Source organism: Geotrypetes seraphini, chromosome 2 (genome assembly GCF_902459505.1).
Source record: "Geotrypetes seraphini chromosome 2, aGeoSer1.1, whole genome shotgun sequence".
NCBI classification, from domain to species: Eukaryota; Metazoa; Chordata; class Amphibia; order Gymnophiona; family Dermophiidae; genus Geotrypetes; species Geotrypetes seraphini.
The window spans coordinates 89,830,774-89,846,730 of NC_047085.1; the positions used below are offsets into that span (position 1 = coordinate 89,830,774).

Sequence of the window (15,957 nt, forward strand, 5' to 3'; positions counted from 1 at the left end):
GCCCAGAAATAGCTAAGAAGAAAAAATTTTAAAAAAATTTAAATTGAATCAGGTTGGGCAGACTGGATGGACCATTTGGGTCTATATCTGCCGTCATCTACTATGTTACTATATGTTACCACAGCTCCAGTGTGGGTAGGAAAGGGCAAGGGGGATGAAGAAGCTATAAAAATGGTGAAGAGGCTATAAAATAAATCCACCAGGATGTTTGGAAAAAACAAACAAACAAACAAACCCAAACAACACCCAATTGGGCAGGAAAATCGAATCGAAAAATCAATTCAATAGGCTGAATCAAATCAGATTTTTTTTTTTCTGAATCGGGCAGCACTAGTACCTACAACTCAAAGAAAAACTTCTAAGTATTTAGAAAATTGCAAGTTTTGTTTTGGAGGGGGAAAGAATGATACTGGTACTTCTGGAAGGAACTATTTCCCTGATAAAGGAAAATATTCCATAAGAAATTCATGGAATCTGCTACAACTATTATTTATCATTTCTTTAGTGTTACTAGACCTACATAGCGCTGTAAACATTATATGCAGGTACTTTCTCTATTCCTAGTGGGCTCAAAATCTAAGATGGTTTTTGTATCTTGGGGTGACTTACCCAGGGACTCAGGGAGCTATAGTGATAATTGAATCTGGTTCCCCAGATTACTGCACTAATCATCAGATTACTCCTAAATTTCAGAAACTTGTGTTAAAGTACCCTGAATTTTTTGTTTGATTGGTAAATGTAATCCTTGTGAGCAACAATTTCAAACTGCATTTTTTACAAATTTATGACTGCGTGTTTTTTTTGTTTTTTTTCATGAACTTTGTTTCTTTTCTGAAGTTACTAGAAATTTATCTGAGGTATAGATGCTTTGTTTTAAAATTATGCCACTGTTTAAATAATGTACAACTGAAGGAATTTAATAACTGGATCTACTTATCGTATCCAAAGCTCCGTCATATACAGCAGGGAAGAAAATATGGGGAGTTGAATGGCCAGTCCCTTCATAGTCAGTTGTCTGATCTAAAAAAAAGACATTCAAGAGTCCAACTGGAAAACTCCCAACTGCGGACAGACAAGGCCCAGCTAGTAGAACACATTTCTCAGCTGCATAAGAAGGTAAACAACTTGTTTTGTTATTGGGGGGTTTTCCTTAGAGTACCTGATAGAAAAAATTGTACAGACAGACAAAAAAGGCAAGGAAGGTGTCTTTTCAACTGAAAATAAAGTCTTTATTTGAAACGGTGGTCCCTGTTTTGGCATATAAGAAAACGCCTTCCTCAGGGGACACTATTAAGAAATATATAACACATAAAAATATTTAAAATCATAAGGCATATATCATACGACATATATATTAAATAAAAGATAGCTTTTAAAACATGTGGAGGGGCATAATCGAAAGGGACATCCAAGTCCATTTTCATCTAAGTCGCAAGTCGTCCAAAGTAAAAAACACGTCCAAAATTTTTTTTCTTTCAAAAATCGTCTAATTATATGTTCTGCAGATCTAATCCCTAATTCGTCCATCTTTATACCACATTTTCGTCCAACTTTTCGTCCAAGTCAAAAACGCCTAGGACAAGCCCTTTGGACGTGGGAGGGGTCTGCAAAGTGATGGACTGACCACCCAGACATGGCACCTAAATAGTGGGGTACCTTACAGAGCACTGCTGTGAACTTCACAAAAAGGGTGCCATGTCTTCTCCTCACTACAGCTCCCTTTAGGTCATAGTGAGCCCCAAACCACCTCCAGAATCCCCTAGACCCACTTATCTACCACCCCATTAGCCCTTATGGCTGCAGGAGCCACTTATATGCCACTTATAGGGTTTTGGGGTGTATAGGGGAGTGCACATGTTTAAGCATCAATGCAGTGATTACAGGGGCTTATGGCATGGGTCCTCCTCTCCATGAGTCCCTAACCCACCCTCAAGATGGCTTAAGCCGCCTCTGTGCTGGATGACTAGGCTCTCTTATGCCAGGCTGCCAGGTGATGATGGTCTGGAGGCTAAATTTTAAAGGTGTGATTAATATTTTTATGGGGATGGGGGGGGGGATTCGGTGATCACTGGGGTAGTGTGTGGGGGTTTGTTTTATGTGTTTGCAGTGCCTATCTGGTGACTTTAGTTGGGTTTTTGTGACTTAGACCATGTTTTACATGGTCTAAGTCACAACGTCCAAGTTCAGTCAATCCTGGGCTGTAGAACTTTAGGTTATACATGCTGTACAACTAAGTCTAAGCCGGCCCACCCAACTCCCGCCCTCGACACTCCTCCTGAAACGCCCCATTTAGCTTTGGTCATTCAGCGGCACTATGAAGGCCTAGGTCGTTTAGAAATACGTCCAAAACCCATTTTTAATATCGGCACTTGGACATATTTGGACAATGTTCATCCAAGTGCCGACTTAAGTCGGTTTTTGGATGTTTTTCTCTTTCGATTATGAGCCCCATAGTGAACTGAACCAAAGACAATGGTATCACCATACAAACTATGTTAAAATGAAACATATCACCAAATCAAACAAATATTGTCAAATTAGCAAAAACAGGAATAAACACTAAAATGGAGCCATTTCTGATAAAATAAAAGTGCCATACTTGAAACACAGATTGACAGTGTATATAAGCCAAAGAAAATGAATTACAAAACATATTTCAAAGTAAAACATGTAGCCAAACCAATAGACTGATGTCATATAGCCAAATCAAACAAGTTAAAAAAATTAATTTAAACAATTCATGAGTGAAAATCCAAATAAAACCAGTTTTGATAAAATAAGGAAACTATATTTAAAGCATGAATGGAGATTATGCATGAAATTGAATGAATGATGAAATGCAACATTTAAAACATATACGATGTAAGTCAAAGGAAATGGCATCCACATGCAAACTATTTTGAGATAAAATATATATAACCAAAGTCAAACAAATGATGTCAGAAGGCAGAAACAAAACATGGATTAACACTAAAAAGGAGCCATTTCTGATAAAATAAAAATGCCACACTTAAAAAACATAATAGAATGCATAAACCAAAAATTATATAAACAATAGCATAAATACTAGAACATATTGCAAAATAAGAAAGCCATATTTGTAACATGAACACAGTAAAGACATTTCATTCTATTTTTTTCTTCCCTCACTTTTTACTTGCCCTTTTTTGAAATATATTTTCTCCTGTACTTCCTTGATGGCTGATTGTTCTTTTTACTTTTAGCGTTTTTTGTTTCCAGTGTCTTTCAAGCAGTCATATGGGTTTCTTGTACAATCCTACTGGAAGCTGAACTCGTGGGATCTTGTGTCCTCTTTAGCCTCGGCTGCAGGGCTAATAAAACTTGTTCCCTCCCCTCTAGGCTATCTGCCTGGTAGCTTCCTGTCATGCTCAGTTTGTTCCTGCAGCCTCACTACATGGGTGAAATCAGTCTCTTCTGCTTGTGATTTGTTTTCAATTCCTAGTCTTTGATTTGTTTCTTGCATTTGCCTAAGTGCTGCAGATCAGCGGAAGATCACAGACATTTTAAATTTTGTCTGCTTAAACTGCAGTAAGCCCTCTACGACAGCCTGCAGATTGGATCGGGTCTCTGAGATTGGAAGCCATCTCTCCCCTGGTTCATCCGCAAAGGTGTGGAGTGCAGGCTGCTGCGGTTCCATGGAGGTACGCTGTGATCGGAATCAGACCGTGTGTCTTCCTTAATTTCCCTGAGGGTCCTGGTGGTCGTGATCTGTAGTGACAGGGAAGGTGAGGCGGTCAGAGGACCTGAAAAATCCAGTTTAATCAGCTCCTGAGGTACTGATCTCCTTGCTTGTACTGTGTATTGCAGGCTGCCATAGACTTTCATTGCAGCACATGTCTCTGTGGTGTCTGTGAATCACAGAATTTTGGCGATTTGGGGGGCTGCTGAAATTGGGGTTTTGGGTGGTTTCCCTGCACGCCCTGGTCCCCTTTATCTGTAAAATCATAAAATCACAATTTTTCACGGTTCCCTGAGTTTTTCCCGGGCAGTTTTAGGGCAAAATTGGCACCCGCGGCAGCCATCTTGCATTTTCTTTAAAGTTTTCAAAAGTATATTTTTTGGACTTAAAAGCTTCATTTTTGCTCCAAACTGCACCAGGTCTCCTCTCATAGGGGTCCCGTAATCCTTGTGGCTCTGGACTAGAGAGCTGCACGGGAACGGGGACGACAGGAATCCCGCGGGACCCGCGGGCATCCCGCGGGTTCCCCCTTCGGGTCACGGGGATCCCGTGGGGACGCCCCCTATGGTCGCGGGAATCCCGTAGGGATGCCCCCTAGGGTCGCGGGGATCCCGTGGGGACGCCTCCAAGGGTTGCGGGGTTACATTACATTACGGATTTCTATTCCGCCTATACCTTGCAGTTCAAGGCGGATTTGACTGGACATTTTCCAGTGAAGATACATTTTTTTTTTTTTGTCAGAGGAGAGATAGCTGGATAGATTCCTAAGGAGATTTAGGGGTTGGATAGTAAAATGATAGTGCCAAACTGTGTGATATAGACAAAGAGAATGTAGTTCCTGTGGGGCTGGATGTACTCAGTCGCGCGGCTCTTCTTCTCCCTACCTGCTCTGCTTGCAGCACAGAGCCGAACGGAAGCCTTCCCGACATCAGCGCTGATGTCGGGAAGACTTCCGTTCGGCTCTGTGCTGCAGGCAGGGCAGGTAAGGAGGAGAGTAGCCTCGCAGTTCGAGTGGCTACCAAGGGAGGGGGGCAGTCCGCCCCGGGTGCAGCACAGCCGGCCAGGTCCCCTTACTTTTGTGGCGCTTCCCCGACCGACCGACAACAGCCCCGGTCTGACAATCCTCCCTGCCCTGTAGCTGTAAGAAGGTAATTTAGATTTGCGGTTAAGGGCAGGGAGGTTTGTCGGACCGGGGCTGTTGTCGGTCAGTCGGGGAAGCGCCACAAAAGTAAGGGGACCTGGCCGGCTGTGCTGCACCCGGGGCGGGAGAGAAGGAGGGGGGAGAAGGACGCTGAAAGCACTGGAGAAGACAAAGGGGTGGATAAGGACGCTGAAAGGCCATGGGGAAGACGGGCCGGGGGGGGGGAAGGACTCTGAAAGCACTTGTGGAAGACAGAGGAGGGAGAAGGACGCTGAAAGCACATGGGGAAGACAAAGGGGTGGAGAAGGACGCTGAAAGGCCATGGGAAGGGCAGGGGGGGAAGGACTCTAAAAGCACTTGTGGAAGACAGGGGGGAGAAGGATGCTGAAAGCACATGGGGAAGACAAAGGGGTGGAGAAGGACGCTGAAAGGACATGGGGAAGACGGGGGGTGGTGGTGGAGAAGGACGCTGAAAGGCCATGGGGAAGACAGAGAGGGAGAAGGACACTGAAAGGACATGGGGAAGCAGAAGGGGGAGAAGGACACTGAAAGCACATGTGGAAGACAGAGGGGGGAGAAGGACGCTGACAGGACATGGAGAAAATGGGGGGGAGAAGGACGCTGAAAGGAAATGGGGAAGAGAGAGTAGGGAGAAGACGCTGGCAGGAAAGAAGACAGATGCCAGACTATGGGGGGAGCGGAGGGAAGAAGATAGGTGCCAGACCAATTTGGAAGGGGGAAGAAAGGGAGAGGCACAGTAACAGAGCAAATGGAAGATGCAGAAGGAAGAGAGACAGTGGATGGAAGGAATTGAATGAGAACATGAGGAAAGCAGAAACCAGGCAACAAAGGTAGGAAAATAATTCTATTTTTTTTTTTTTTTTGCTTCAGTATAAAGTAGTATATTAGTTGTGTTGATAAAAATTTATAAACATTAGAGGATCTGGTAGAAACCCATTTACAAAGTATGTATTCTTCCCAATTAATATTTCCAAATTAATAAAGTCTTTTTGCTTATTTGTAAATGGGTTTCTACCAGAGCCTTTAATTCAGTAGCATAATTAAATAAAATAACTATTTCTGAAGTTTATAGGGACGGGCGGGGACGGAGGGGATTCCTCACGGGGACTGGTGGGGATGGAAGGGATTCCTCACGGGGACGGGTGGGGATGGAGGGGATTCCTCGCGGGGACGGGTGGGGATGGAGGGGATTCCTCACGGGGACGGGTGGGGATGGAGGGGATTCCTCGCGGGGACGGGTGGGATTCCTCACGGGGACGGGTGGGGACGGGTGGGGACGGGTGGAACTTTGGCGGGGACGGGTGGAATTTCTGTCCCCACGCAACTCTCTACTCTGGACTGGCCCAGAAGACCTTTGTATGTAGATCTTGTGAGGTTGAGCTCGGAGAGAGGTCTGCATCTTCCTTGCCATCAGAGGTTGCTCACGCAGGGCCCGATTGCACTTCAAGATCCATACCGCTTTGGTCACACGGCCTGGTGCTTGAGTGAACAGCCTTGAGGGCCAAGGGTTATTCCTCTGTGGTTGTCGCCACGTTCCTTCACAGGAAACGGAAATCAACTGTATCAGCCTACGCGAACGCCTGGAGGTGCTTTCAGGCTTGGTGTGCGGGGGTTCAGGTGGACCCTTTGGTACCGTTAGTGGCTCATATTCTGGACTTCCTGCAGGCTGGCCTCAGGAAGGGTATGGCAGTCTCTTCTCTCCATGTCCAGATTACGGGTCTTTCCTGTTTAAGTCCCTCTTCATTCAGGGGTTCTCTGGCATTTGTCCGGTTCTTGAGGGGAGCAGGGAGGCTGGGGCCTCCCTTACGACCACCATGTACGATGTGGAACCTGAATTTGGTCCTACACTCCCTGACTCATCTGCCCTATGAATCCCTGGATGGCATCTCTCTGAAAGAGCTTACCATTAAGACTGTTTTTCTTGTGGCAGAGAGTGTTGGAGTTTCAAGCTCTGTCATGCAGAGATCCTTTTCTTACATCACTGTCGGCGGTGATTTTGAGGACTGTGCCTTCCTTTCTTCTGGAAGTGATTTCCTCTTTCCATGTCAACTAGGATGTTTGGCTGCCAGCTTTGTTCCTTCAGGTTCCAAGTCTAAGGACCGTGTTTTGCGGTCTCTGGCTGTGCAGCATCTCCTTTTGAGATACCTGGAGGCCACTAATGATTTCCATCTGTTGGATCATCTCTTTGTTCTAGCGGTCTCCGTATGCCGGGGTAGGCCTGCTTCTAAGGCTACCATCTCGCGTTGGATATGTGTGGCCATTTTCGCTGCCTATGTTTCAGTGGGGAAGAAGCCTCCTCTTGGGGTGAAGGCTCACTCTACCAGAGGCATGGCTTCCTCAGTGGCAGAGTCTCTGGCAATTTTGCCTGAGGAGATTTGTAGGGTGGCCATGGGGGCTTCGCTTCATACCTTTACCATGTTTTACCGGCTTGATGTGGCAGCTAGGGGTGATGCGGCCTTTGGCACTTCCATTCTGGTGGCGACCTCATCAGGCCCCCCAAAAAATTGGGACTGATTTGATACGTCCGAGTTCAGCCTCTAGAGGGATTGTACAAGAATGAAAGATTAGGTTTCTTACCTCTGGTAATCTTCCTTCTTGTAAATCTCCTCTGGAGGCTTAACTCCTGCCCATCTGTTTTGTCCGATTTGCAGATTGCCTCTTCAGTTACTGGTAAGCTGGATTACTGTCTTTGACCAGACTTACTAAGATTTCCATACATGTTCCCTTAGGTTGGGTTCCTGGGTGGGGCCCCATCTGAATTTCAGGCTGTGTCTACGTTAGGTGGATTTATCTGTTTTACAATTTGTACATGTTCAAATTTCTATTTCATATATAACAAAAAAACAAACAAAAAAGAAACACTTGGCCTTTTTTGGCAATGGTTCCTTGTGTTTGATGTACTCTTGAGCAGAATTGACTGGTAGTGGGAGTGCCCACACCCTCTCTTCTCTTTTTCTGTTTCCTGTTTGTACTAGATATCACTGGCTTTTCGACAAACTGAGCATGACAGGAAGCTACCAGGCATATAGCCTAGAGGGAAGGGAACAAGTTTTATTAGCCCTGTAGCCGAGGCTAAAGAGTATAGAAGATCCCACGAGTTCAGCCTCCAGAGGAGATTTACAAAAAGGAAGAGTAGCAGAGTTTATAAGTGAACTGGTCCGGGAACAGTTTCTCGAGGCAGCCTGTAGCCTTAAAGAATTGGTTACTCAAGCAAAATATTACAGTCCTGGGTCAGGCAGTTGGGGTAGCTGAGGCATACTTAGAGGCCCAACAGCAGGTACCTACCATTTCAGAGGCAGGAAGGCCAGGAGGACCCAGAACCTTAAGCTCTAGAACGACCTTAGGGATGTATAAAGACCTAGTTAATTTCCTGTGGGAAACTTGGCCACAGGAGTCAACAGTTCCACACCAAAGTGAACCTGATGAACAGGTTTAAATCCTCGGTACAGGTCCCTAAGAAGGAATACACTATATAGCTAAAATTGGAGAGTGTTCCTGTAGTGGCCATATTGTACTCAGGGGCCAACCAGTCCATCTTATCCTGGAGGGTATGGGAGAGTATCTTACTAGCAAAGGGTCAGCAGATAGATCGGCCCCAGGGTAAATCTAAAATACAATGTATGCACGGGACCTCATTGCCCTATGAGCTAAAGAAGATCTGGGTGGAATATCAAGGGAAAAAGCATGCTTTGAATATGGCTCTTATCTTGGGACAGGAGTGGCCCTATTTTTGGTAATGTATTAGAGCTCAAGGGGGTAAGGCCCCAGTAGTAAAGGAAGAGGAGCTGGCCCATACTTTTCTCTTGGAGGATGGGGGTACTGGGAGAACCTTCCCAGAAGAGGCCCAAAAGCAAAGCAGAGAAATGGGCAGTTAGAAAAGCATACTCCCAAAGTGGGGTTGCAATGGGCGCAACCTTTGCTCCTTTGGTTGCCAATCTTTATATAATCCAGTATGAACAAACTTGGGTCTACAAGTCACCTTTCATTTAAAAAATCTACACCTGGTGGACATATATAGATGACTTTTTTTTTTTTTTTTTAACTATGGACAGGTTCTCAGTCACAACTTGCAAATTTTGTCAAATGGTTAAATACGTGTGATTTAAGCATACAATTTACTTGTTGCCATTCAGACAAACAAATTCATTTTCTTGATATTTTAGTGATGTATGATCATCAGGGTTTCAGCACCAAAACTTTTGAAAAACCAACTGCGAAAAATACTTTTTTATCCTTTTCAAGTTGTCATCCCTATCATTTGAAAAAAACGTTTGCCTTTTTCACAAATGCTAAGACTTAGAATAATTGTTCCAATGTTGAAGTTTTTAAAGTACAAGTCCGACATCTATCTGCAAAACTTAAATCTAGGGAGTATCCACCAAACATTCAACGTCGTGCCTACACCAGAGCCAAATTTAATAATAGGGATCAGCTTTTACTAGACTACATATTATGCAAAGAAAATGATGAGAAGTTCACCTGCATTTTGAAACATTCTACACAAAGTTACATGGTAGCTGATTTAATTAGTCAACATTGGGACATTATCCAGTTGCTCCCCCCCTTTTCAAAACATGGAGTTGTGATTTGCTTATTCCAGAGGGAAAAAAAACCTTAAAGAATTTTTATGTCCGTCTTCATTACCACAGTAACAGTCTGGCAATTTACTCCCTGTTGGACATTATAAATGTGATTCATGCACAATATGTGAGGTTACTTTACAACTAAACGAGTTTACGAACCCCATATTTTATCTAAAAAACTTCAGTACTTGCAAAACATACCATGTGGTCTACGTCATCAAATGCCCTTTTGTAACCAATTATATATCGGGATGACAATCAGAGAACTAAGAACAAGATTATTAGACTATAAATCCAACATAAAAAGAAATGTGATCAAAGAACCCCTCGTTCAACATTGCATCTCTCAACATCATGGTTTCAAAGACTTGCGCTGTTTATAATTGAAGTTGTTCAAAAGAACGTAAGGAGGCATGGAATTTTACTTTGCAATCTTTACACCCTCCAGGTTTAAATGACAAAATTGAATGGGGTGCTTTTTACTAAATGTTTTATATTGAGTGTCCAATTTTTCTTTGCTCTTTGTGATTTTCACATTCAGTAAAAAATTGGAATGTTTTCATTGGCAAGCCAGTAAATGACATAATCCACTGTGAGTGGCTAAAAGATCTAATGACGTCCTAAGTGACAAGCACCATTTTTTGAATGATTTTTTTTCAGTCAAGTAGTGTTTCATTTGTTTTCTCTTTGAGAAGCATTTAAATTTTGGAATGTTTTGACTATATATTGCGTTTGTCACAATGTTTTCTTTATTTCAAGGCACTATAGCAAAGTTCTTCAACCGCCGGTCCGCGGACCGGTGTCGGTCCGCAGAAAATTTCTGCCGGTCCACGCAGGGCCAGCGAGATCAAGTCGGCAGTTAAATTTCCTGCCGACTGCGGTTCCTGCTCATTAATGTTCCTCCCAGCCTCAGGCGATTAAGATAGGCTGCCGACATCGGGGCCTTCCCTCTCTGAGTCTCGCCTGTTCGGAAACAGGAAGTTGAAACAAAATAGGCGGGACTCAGAGAGTGAAGGTCCCGACGCCGGCAGCCTGACTTGATCGCCGCCCCTGCCGAGTTGCTGAAGAGGGCCGCGGAGAGAGCTGCAGATTCAGGTGCAGGTGGAGGGAGATGGTCAGTGTGTGCGAGCAAGATCCTGGGGAGCCTTCACAGTGACTGTATCCCCTCCGAAAAGCTCTCCTACTTGCCAGGGCAGTGATTTACCGGCAACTTCCTGCAGGCAAGGTTATCTTTAAACTAATGTAATAACAAAATAAATACAAAACAAATAAAAAAATAAAAAATAATTAATCTGGAAGTTTTTGACCCATGAGACATGACCTGCTACATTTGCTAAATACCAGCATTGCTGCTCTTGAAAGTCTCTGAGGTCTTTTTTTTTCTCCCTTATATATTGTGCAATTGAATATTGTCTTCCTCCAAGGTCGAAACCTGAGTCAGGTGCATGTGGCAAGCAAATGCCACAAAGGAAGCCGCTGCTGCCACCTTAATTCCTAAGGCTAACGCTTCAAATTGTCTCTTGAGGACCTCTTGAGGACCGTCTACCTTGCGGTCCTGTGTTTCCTTCATTATCACACCTGCGCTACCAACGAATCCACCTTCAGCTGAATAAAGAGCTGTTGGAAATCCAGAGCCATAAGATAAATCTTTGCTATAATCTTAGCCACTCGCAGGGACCTCTCTGGCGACTCCCAGTGGTCAATGACTAGCTTTGTGTATCTCAGAATGTGAGGGAAAGAACGTGGTCTGTGTAATGGAGCTGCTCATAATAGAGTACTGGGACGGAGAGACTGACAAAGCTTCCAGCTTTAGTTCCCACAGCGAATTAGAAATTAAGCCTGGGAGCAGAGATGCCTTGAACAGCTGCCACACCATGGGGCCTTCCCCCTGGTCCAGGGCCACTACTGCTTCTTGACTGCTGGTCTCATGCAGAGAACCAGACTTTGCCAGAGAAACTGCATCCTGGAACAAAAGGGGCATGGAATCTGACTTTCCATCCTCCACTCTATGTCAGATTGAACATCATGGTCCAACTCTGGATCCTCACCTGAACGTGGTACATGCTGAGGACTTTTCACTGGCGCTGCCACTAAAGTTGCACCTAAAGTTGATGCTGTGGACCCCCGGCAGTTTAAATAGACATTCCACATCAGGCTCACAAAATCTGGAGTGAAATCTTGCACTGGGAGTCTTGAGGACTCTGACAGAGACTTCTGAGCTCCGCAGGGACTTCTGATCTCCGCAGAATTCACGCCTCTGTGCTTAGCCAATTATTTTGAGGGCCCTGGAAAGGGTCTCTTCCCTTGGGATTGAGCCTCCTACGGATCCCCTACCCTGGAGGACTCGGAGGAGGCTGAGCCCAAGGTTTCCCACCCTTCCCTGTGTGCCCTGCAGCACATGGAATATGGACGCTCTTTGGCTGACTATCCAGCACAAAACTGGCATGATACAGGGGTAGAAAGACCTGAAGGGTCCATCCCTATTAATTTTAAACAGAACTGAGGGATTTTGAGATAGATGGAGACTTTAGAAAAAAAAAAAAGATTGTTTAAAATCTAAGATGGCCATCGCCAGCGAATTTGCACCAAAACAGTCTGTGGAGGATCCCCTGGTTCAAAAATTACAGGGAGGGGGGTTTATGAGGAGGGGGACTCTAGCTATGACCCCAGAAAATCTCAAAATTCACTTTGGCAGACTCCCCCCCCCCTCCAATTTTCCCTATAGGCTATAATAGCCTTACTCACTGAGCCATGTGGTGCCTGCCTACCTCAGCTTAGAAGTGCAGCTGGAATAAATGGAGAACTCTGCTACACCAATTCACTCTATGAACTTAGTCTTCGAGCTGCTAGTCAAACCGATGCCAGTGTGAGCCTCAAGCCCCAAAGAGAATCTCACGCTGCAACAGGCGGAGGACCATACAGTTGGCCCACTATTAAGCCTGGCCAAGCCTGGACAAAGCCAAAGAGCCTGTGCTGAAGCTCCTGATAAATCAGGGATGCAAGCAGCTCCTTAGGAAACAGCCCCTGAGCTCCAAAAATATTATATCAGGTTGGCTAGCCATGTGTCCCTGAAAGCTGATCCTGCTAGCAGCAGACTTCCAGTGTGTGAGTCTGCGTCTTCTCCCAGGCAGGAGTCCTAACAAGTGGGAACCTCTGGGTACTAAGCTTCAAACAGAAAACAGAAAAAACCTGAAAATAATAAAACTGCAGAGTAAATCAGAAACACATCTGAGCAACTTGCTGTTGAAGAAAACCTGAGGGAGCAGGAGCAGCTGGCTGGGAAGGAGGCAGAGTTGAAAAGATGACTGACATCATTCTGCAAGCAACTTGTTAATTCAGATGGATAAATTCTAGCGTTCGGGACTACTAGACACAATGCACTAGAATCTTTAAACTATAGGAAACTGTTATTTCCTTATGATTTATTACTCTTTTCAACTAAGGGCTCCTTTTATGAAGCTGCGTTAGCAGCTTTATTGCACGGGATTTTTCATCACGCGCTAACCCCCGCACTAGCCGAAAAACTACCGCCTGCTCAAGAGGAGGCGGTAGCAGCTAGTGCAGCCAGCAGTTTAGCACACGCTATTACGCATGTTAAACCGCTAACGCGGCTTCGTAAAAGGAGCCCTAAGAGTTCATAGGTAAAAAATTAGTAACCCATTATTGCTGTTATCCGGAACTAGTAATTTATATATGATTTGGCAAAAATAAATTCTTCTAGATGTCTACAACCACAGAGAAATTATGGAAAATTGTCATTTTTTAATGTTCTTATGTATTGAGTCCATGGCACTTTGCTTTCCATTACAAAATGTTCTATCCTTCCTTTACACTGCTAGGGTCTCAGATTTCCTGATTGAGCAGATAGGTTTTTAATGTATGGCTCATATCTCTTCATATCCTGGCTATTTTAAATATTGCCTGCACTTTCTGTTTTTTTACCTGGTCATTTTCCTCTTTGCATTTTTACATAGCCAACTTGGTTTGAAACAAGGCTGAGTTTTGATACTATGAAATTTTATTTGCAGCTACTCAGGGATTTATCCCCTATTTTTAGTTCAATTATTGGAGTGACAGACCTGGACTAGGATTTGCACTACAGCTCCATTAGGAGCACTGAAAACATGAGCCCTGAATCTGGATCACCCGTAAGCAAGAACTATGGCTTCTTTCCCCTTGGTACAGTGAATGTTGCCTTTGCACCACTCCCAGCCAATACAGAAAGCAAGAAGCCCACTACAAGGATCAAATCAGGAACCATCAGTAAGACAGTGCACAAAACTGAGCTGTCCAATATTTTTTTGTATTTTCTAGTGACCACTCCAGTGATACAGATTCCAGGATATCAAGTGCTAACAGTGATTATAATACAAAGGGAGTTATTTACCTACAGCACACACTAAGGGCTCCTTTTATCAAGCTGCGGTAGGCGGTTAACGCGCGGAATACCACACTTTCAACTGCCTGCCGCGCTAGTCGCTAACGCCTCCATTGACGAGGCGTTAGTTTTTTGGTGTGCCACGGGGGTTAGCGTGTGATGAAATGTCCGACACGCTAACCCCCGTAGCGCACCTTGATAAAAGGAGCCCTTAGGCTGGTATGGCACTTGTTATTTACTGCAGAGTCCCAATAGATGAAATGGGCCTAACAGTACACATTAACAATGATTATGCAGAGTATTTTTCTCATAGTTTATTCTTCTCCTATTTAGGTTGCTGAAAAAGAAGAGGAGATCCGTAACATGCATGGACATATTAATAGCTTAGCATATGATCTCAATAATTTGATGTTTCAAGTTGATATGGATAAATCTTTGCAGCAAGGAAGATGGAAAGAGTTTGCCAAAACAACAAACTTAAATGAGTCAACATTTATTTTTGCACCATAATCTTAAAAATGAAAATTTTATATCACACTTTGCATTGAAAAGTAACTGTAGTTATTTTTGAAAAGTGTGAATAATTTTGCAGACAATATTAAAAAATATTTTGTTATTAGGTAAAAAAAATGTCAGTCCTTTAATGTATCCTTTAAGAAAGGCACTGTATTCTCTCTAATAATCCCCCTCCCCCACTTCAGGACCTAAAAACTCTGGAAAATTTGGTTTTAAAACCAAATCAAGAGTCCCTCAATAATCCACCCCTCCCAAGCATTACTGTTCACCACTGCCTCCCCCCCACCACCACCACCACCACACACACAAGGTACTAGGCCAATGCAGGGCCTTAAAGATCTGTACTAGCCCAGCTCCCAAACCTCAAGATGAGGTATAAAGAGATCCAATCATCGCAGGGGGAGGGGTGGCGGGTGGAGGAGAGCAATGGCAGTTACTGCAGGAGGCAGGATGGAGAACAAAAATGGTGGTTATGGAAAGCAGGGTGGAGGAAAGAAATAGTTATCATAGGGAGGAGAGCTAGAGGAAAGAAATGGTCAACATGGGGTAGAGATCTGAAGAAATGAAATATGTCCATTAATAGACACCCTAGACTTCAGAAGACCCAATGTTTTTAATAATAGACTGGGCAATTATAAGAGAGAATAACAGTATTATTAGAAAAGCCTGACTAGTTTTCTCCTTTTAAATATCACTGTGATTTCAAGCGTTGGAAGCTTCTCAGCCTTCAAGAAAGGTAATGAAAATTTAAAGAATTGATAAACAAAATTTTGAGCTATACAGCATAGTCCATCCTGCCCAGAAATTTCTCACTTCATAATCTATTAAAAACTATTTTGCAGATAACACAAAACTATTGTGGCTTTCTAATCTTTAGTTAAAGTATTTCCAAGTGTTGCATTCATAAAATATTATGAAATACTGTGTGCATTGAGTTCAAGGATGGTCAACTGATCTGATCTGAAATGAGGCAGACTTCCCTTGGCAGCATCGATGTGGCTTTGTCCTATTAATCTATGTCTATTTCTGTGTTTGGTAATTTTTTTTAAATATATTTTTATTACTCAAATGCACAAGCAAATAGACAAAATTCTGCCACAAAACAGTGCAAAAGCAAGAAAAACACAAGCAGTTGAGCAATTTCAGCATTCCCCCCCCCCCCACCCCAATTGTGTTTGGTATTTTATTCTTTATAATTGTTTCCACTATGTTCCCTGGCACTGAAGTTATGCTTACTGGTTTCTAATTTCTCAGATTACCTGGAGTTGAAGTCTGAACTTCAAAGAGATTATGAAGGAAAACCTACTAAAAATTATTGTTACTTTCTAAACTACTATCTCTTTCTAATCAATAGTGAGATGTGAATATTAGATGTGCATTTATTTTTATACAAATGGTAAAACATGATTGATGGGCACATTTTTGGTTAGATTTGCCAGTGTTGAAATGAATGGGCGAGACCAAGACTAGATGAATCACTAATCTTTCAATTGCTTGTCACTGAAAGTGCAGCCAGGGCATAGACACAGTGGAGTTCTCTGGGAAGGGGAAAATGGTAAATCCACACCAGGAGATGAGCAGAAGCATAAGGCACTTAAGCTAATTATGTTGAAACTCT

General features: G+C 43.5%; 1 protein-coding gene across 3 annotated transcripts in view; it reads left to right on the top strand.

Moving 5' to 3' along the window:
- Positions 1–15,177, top strand: part of LOC117355891 (trichohyalin-like) — a 178,607-nt gene extending 163,430 nt beyond the window's left edge. For all 3 annotated transcript variants that reach the window (XM_033934974.1, XM_033934976.1, XM_033934975.1), the window contains 2 exons: positions 949–1,116; positions 14,157–15,177. In XM_033934974.1, the coding sequence (XP_033790865.1) occupies positions 949–1,116; positions 14,157–14,333 (345 nt within the window). In that variant the 3' untranslated portion in view covers positions 14,334–15,177. The remainder of the gene's footprint in view (positions 1–948; positions 1,117–14,156) is intronic.
- The last annotated feature ends 780 nt before the right edge of the window (positions 15,178–15,957 follow it).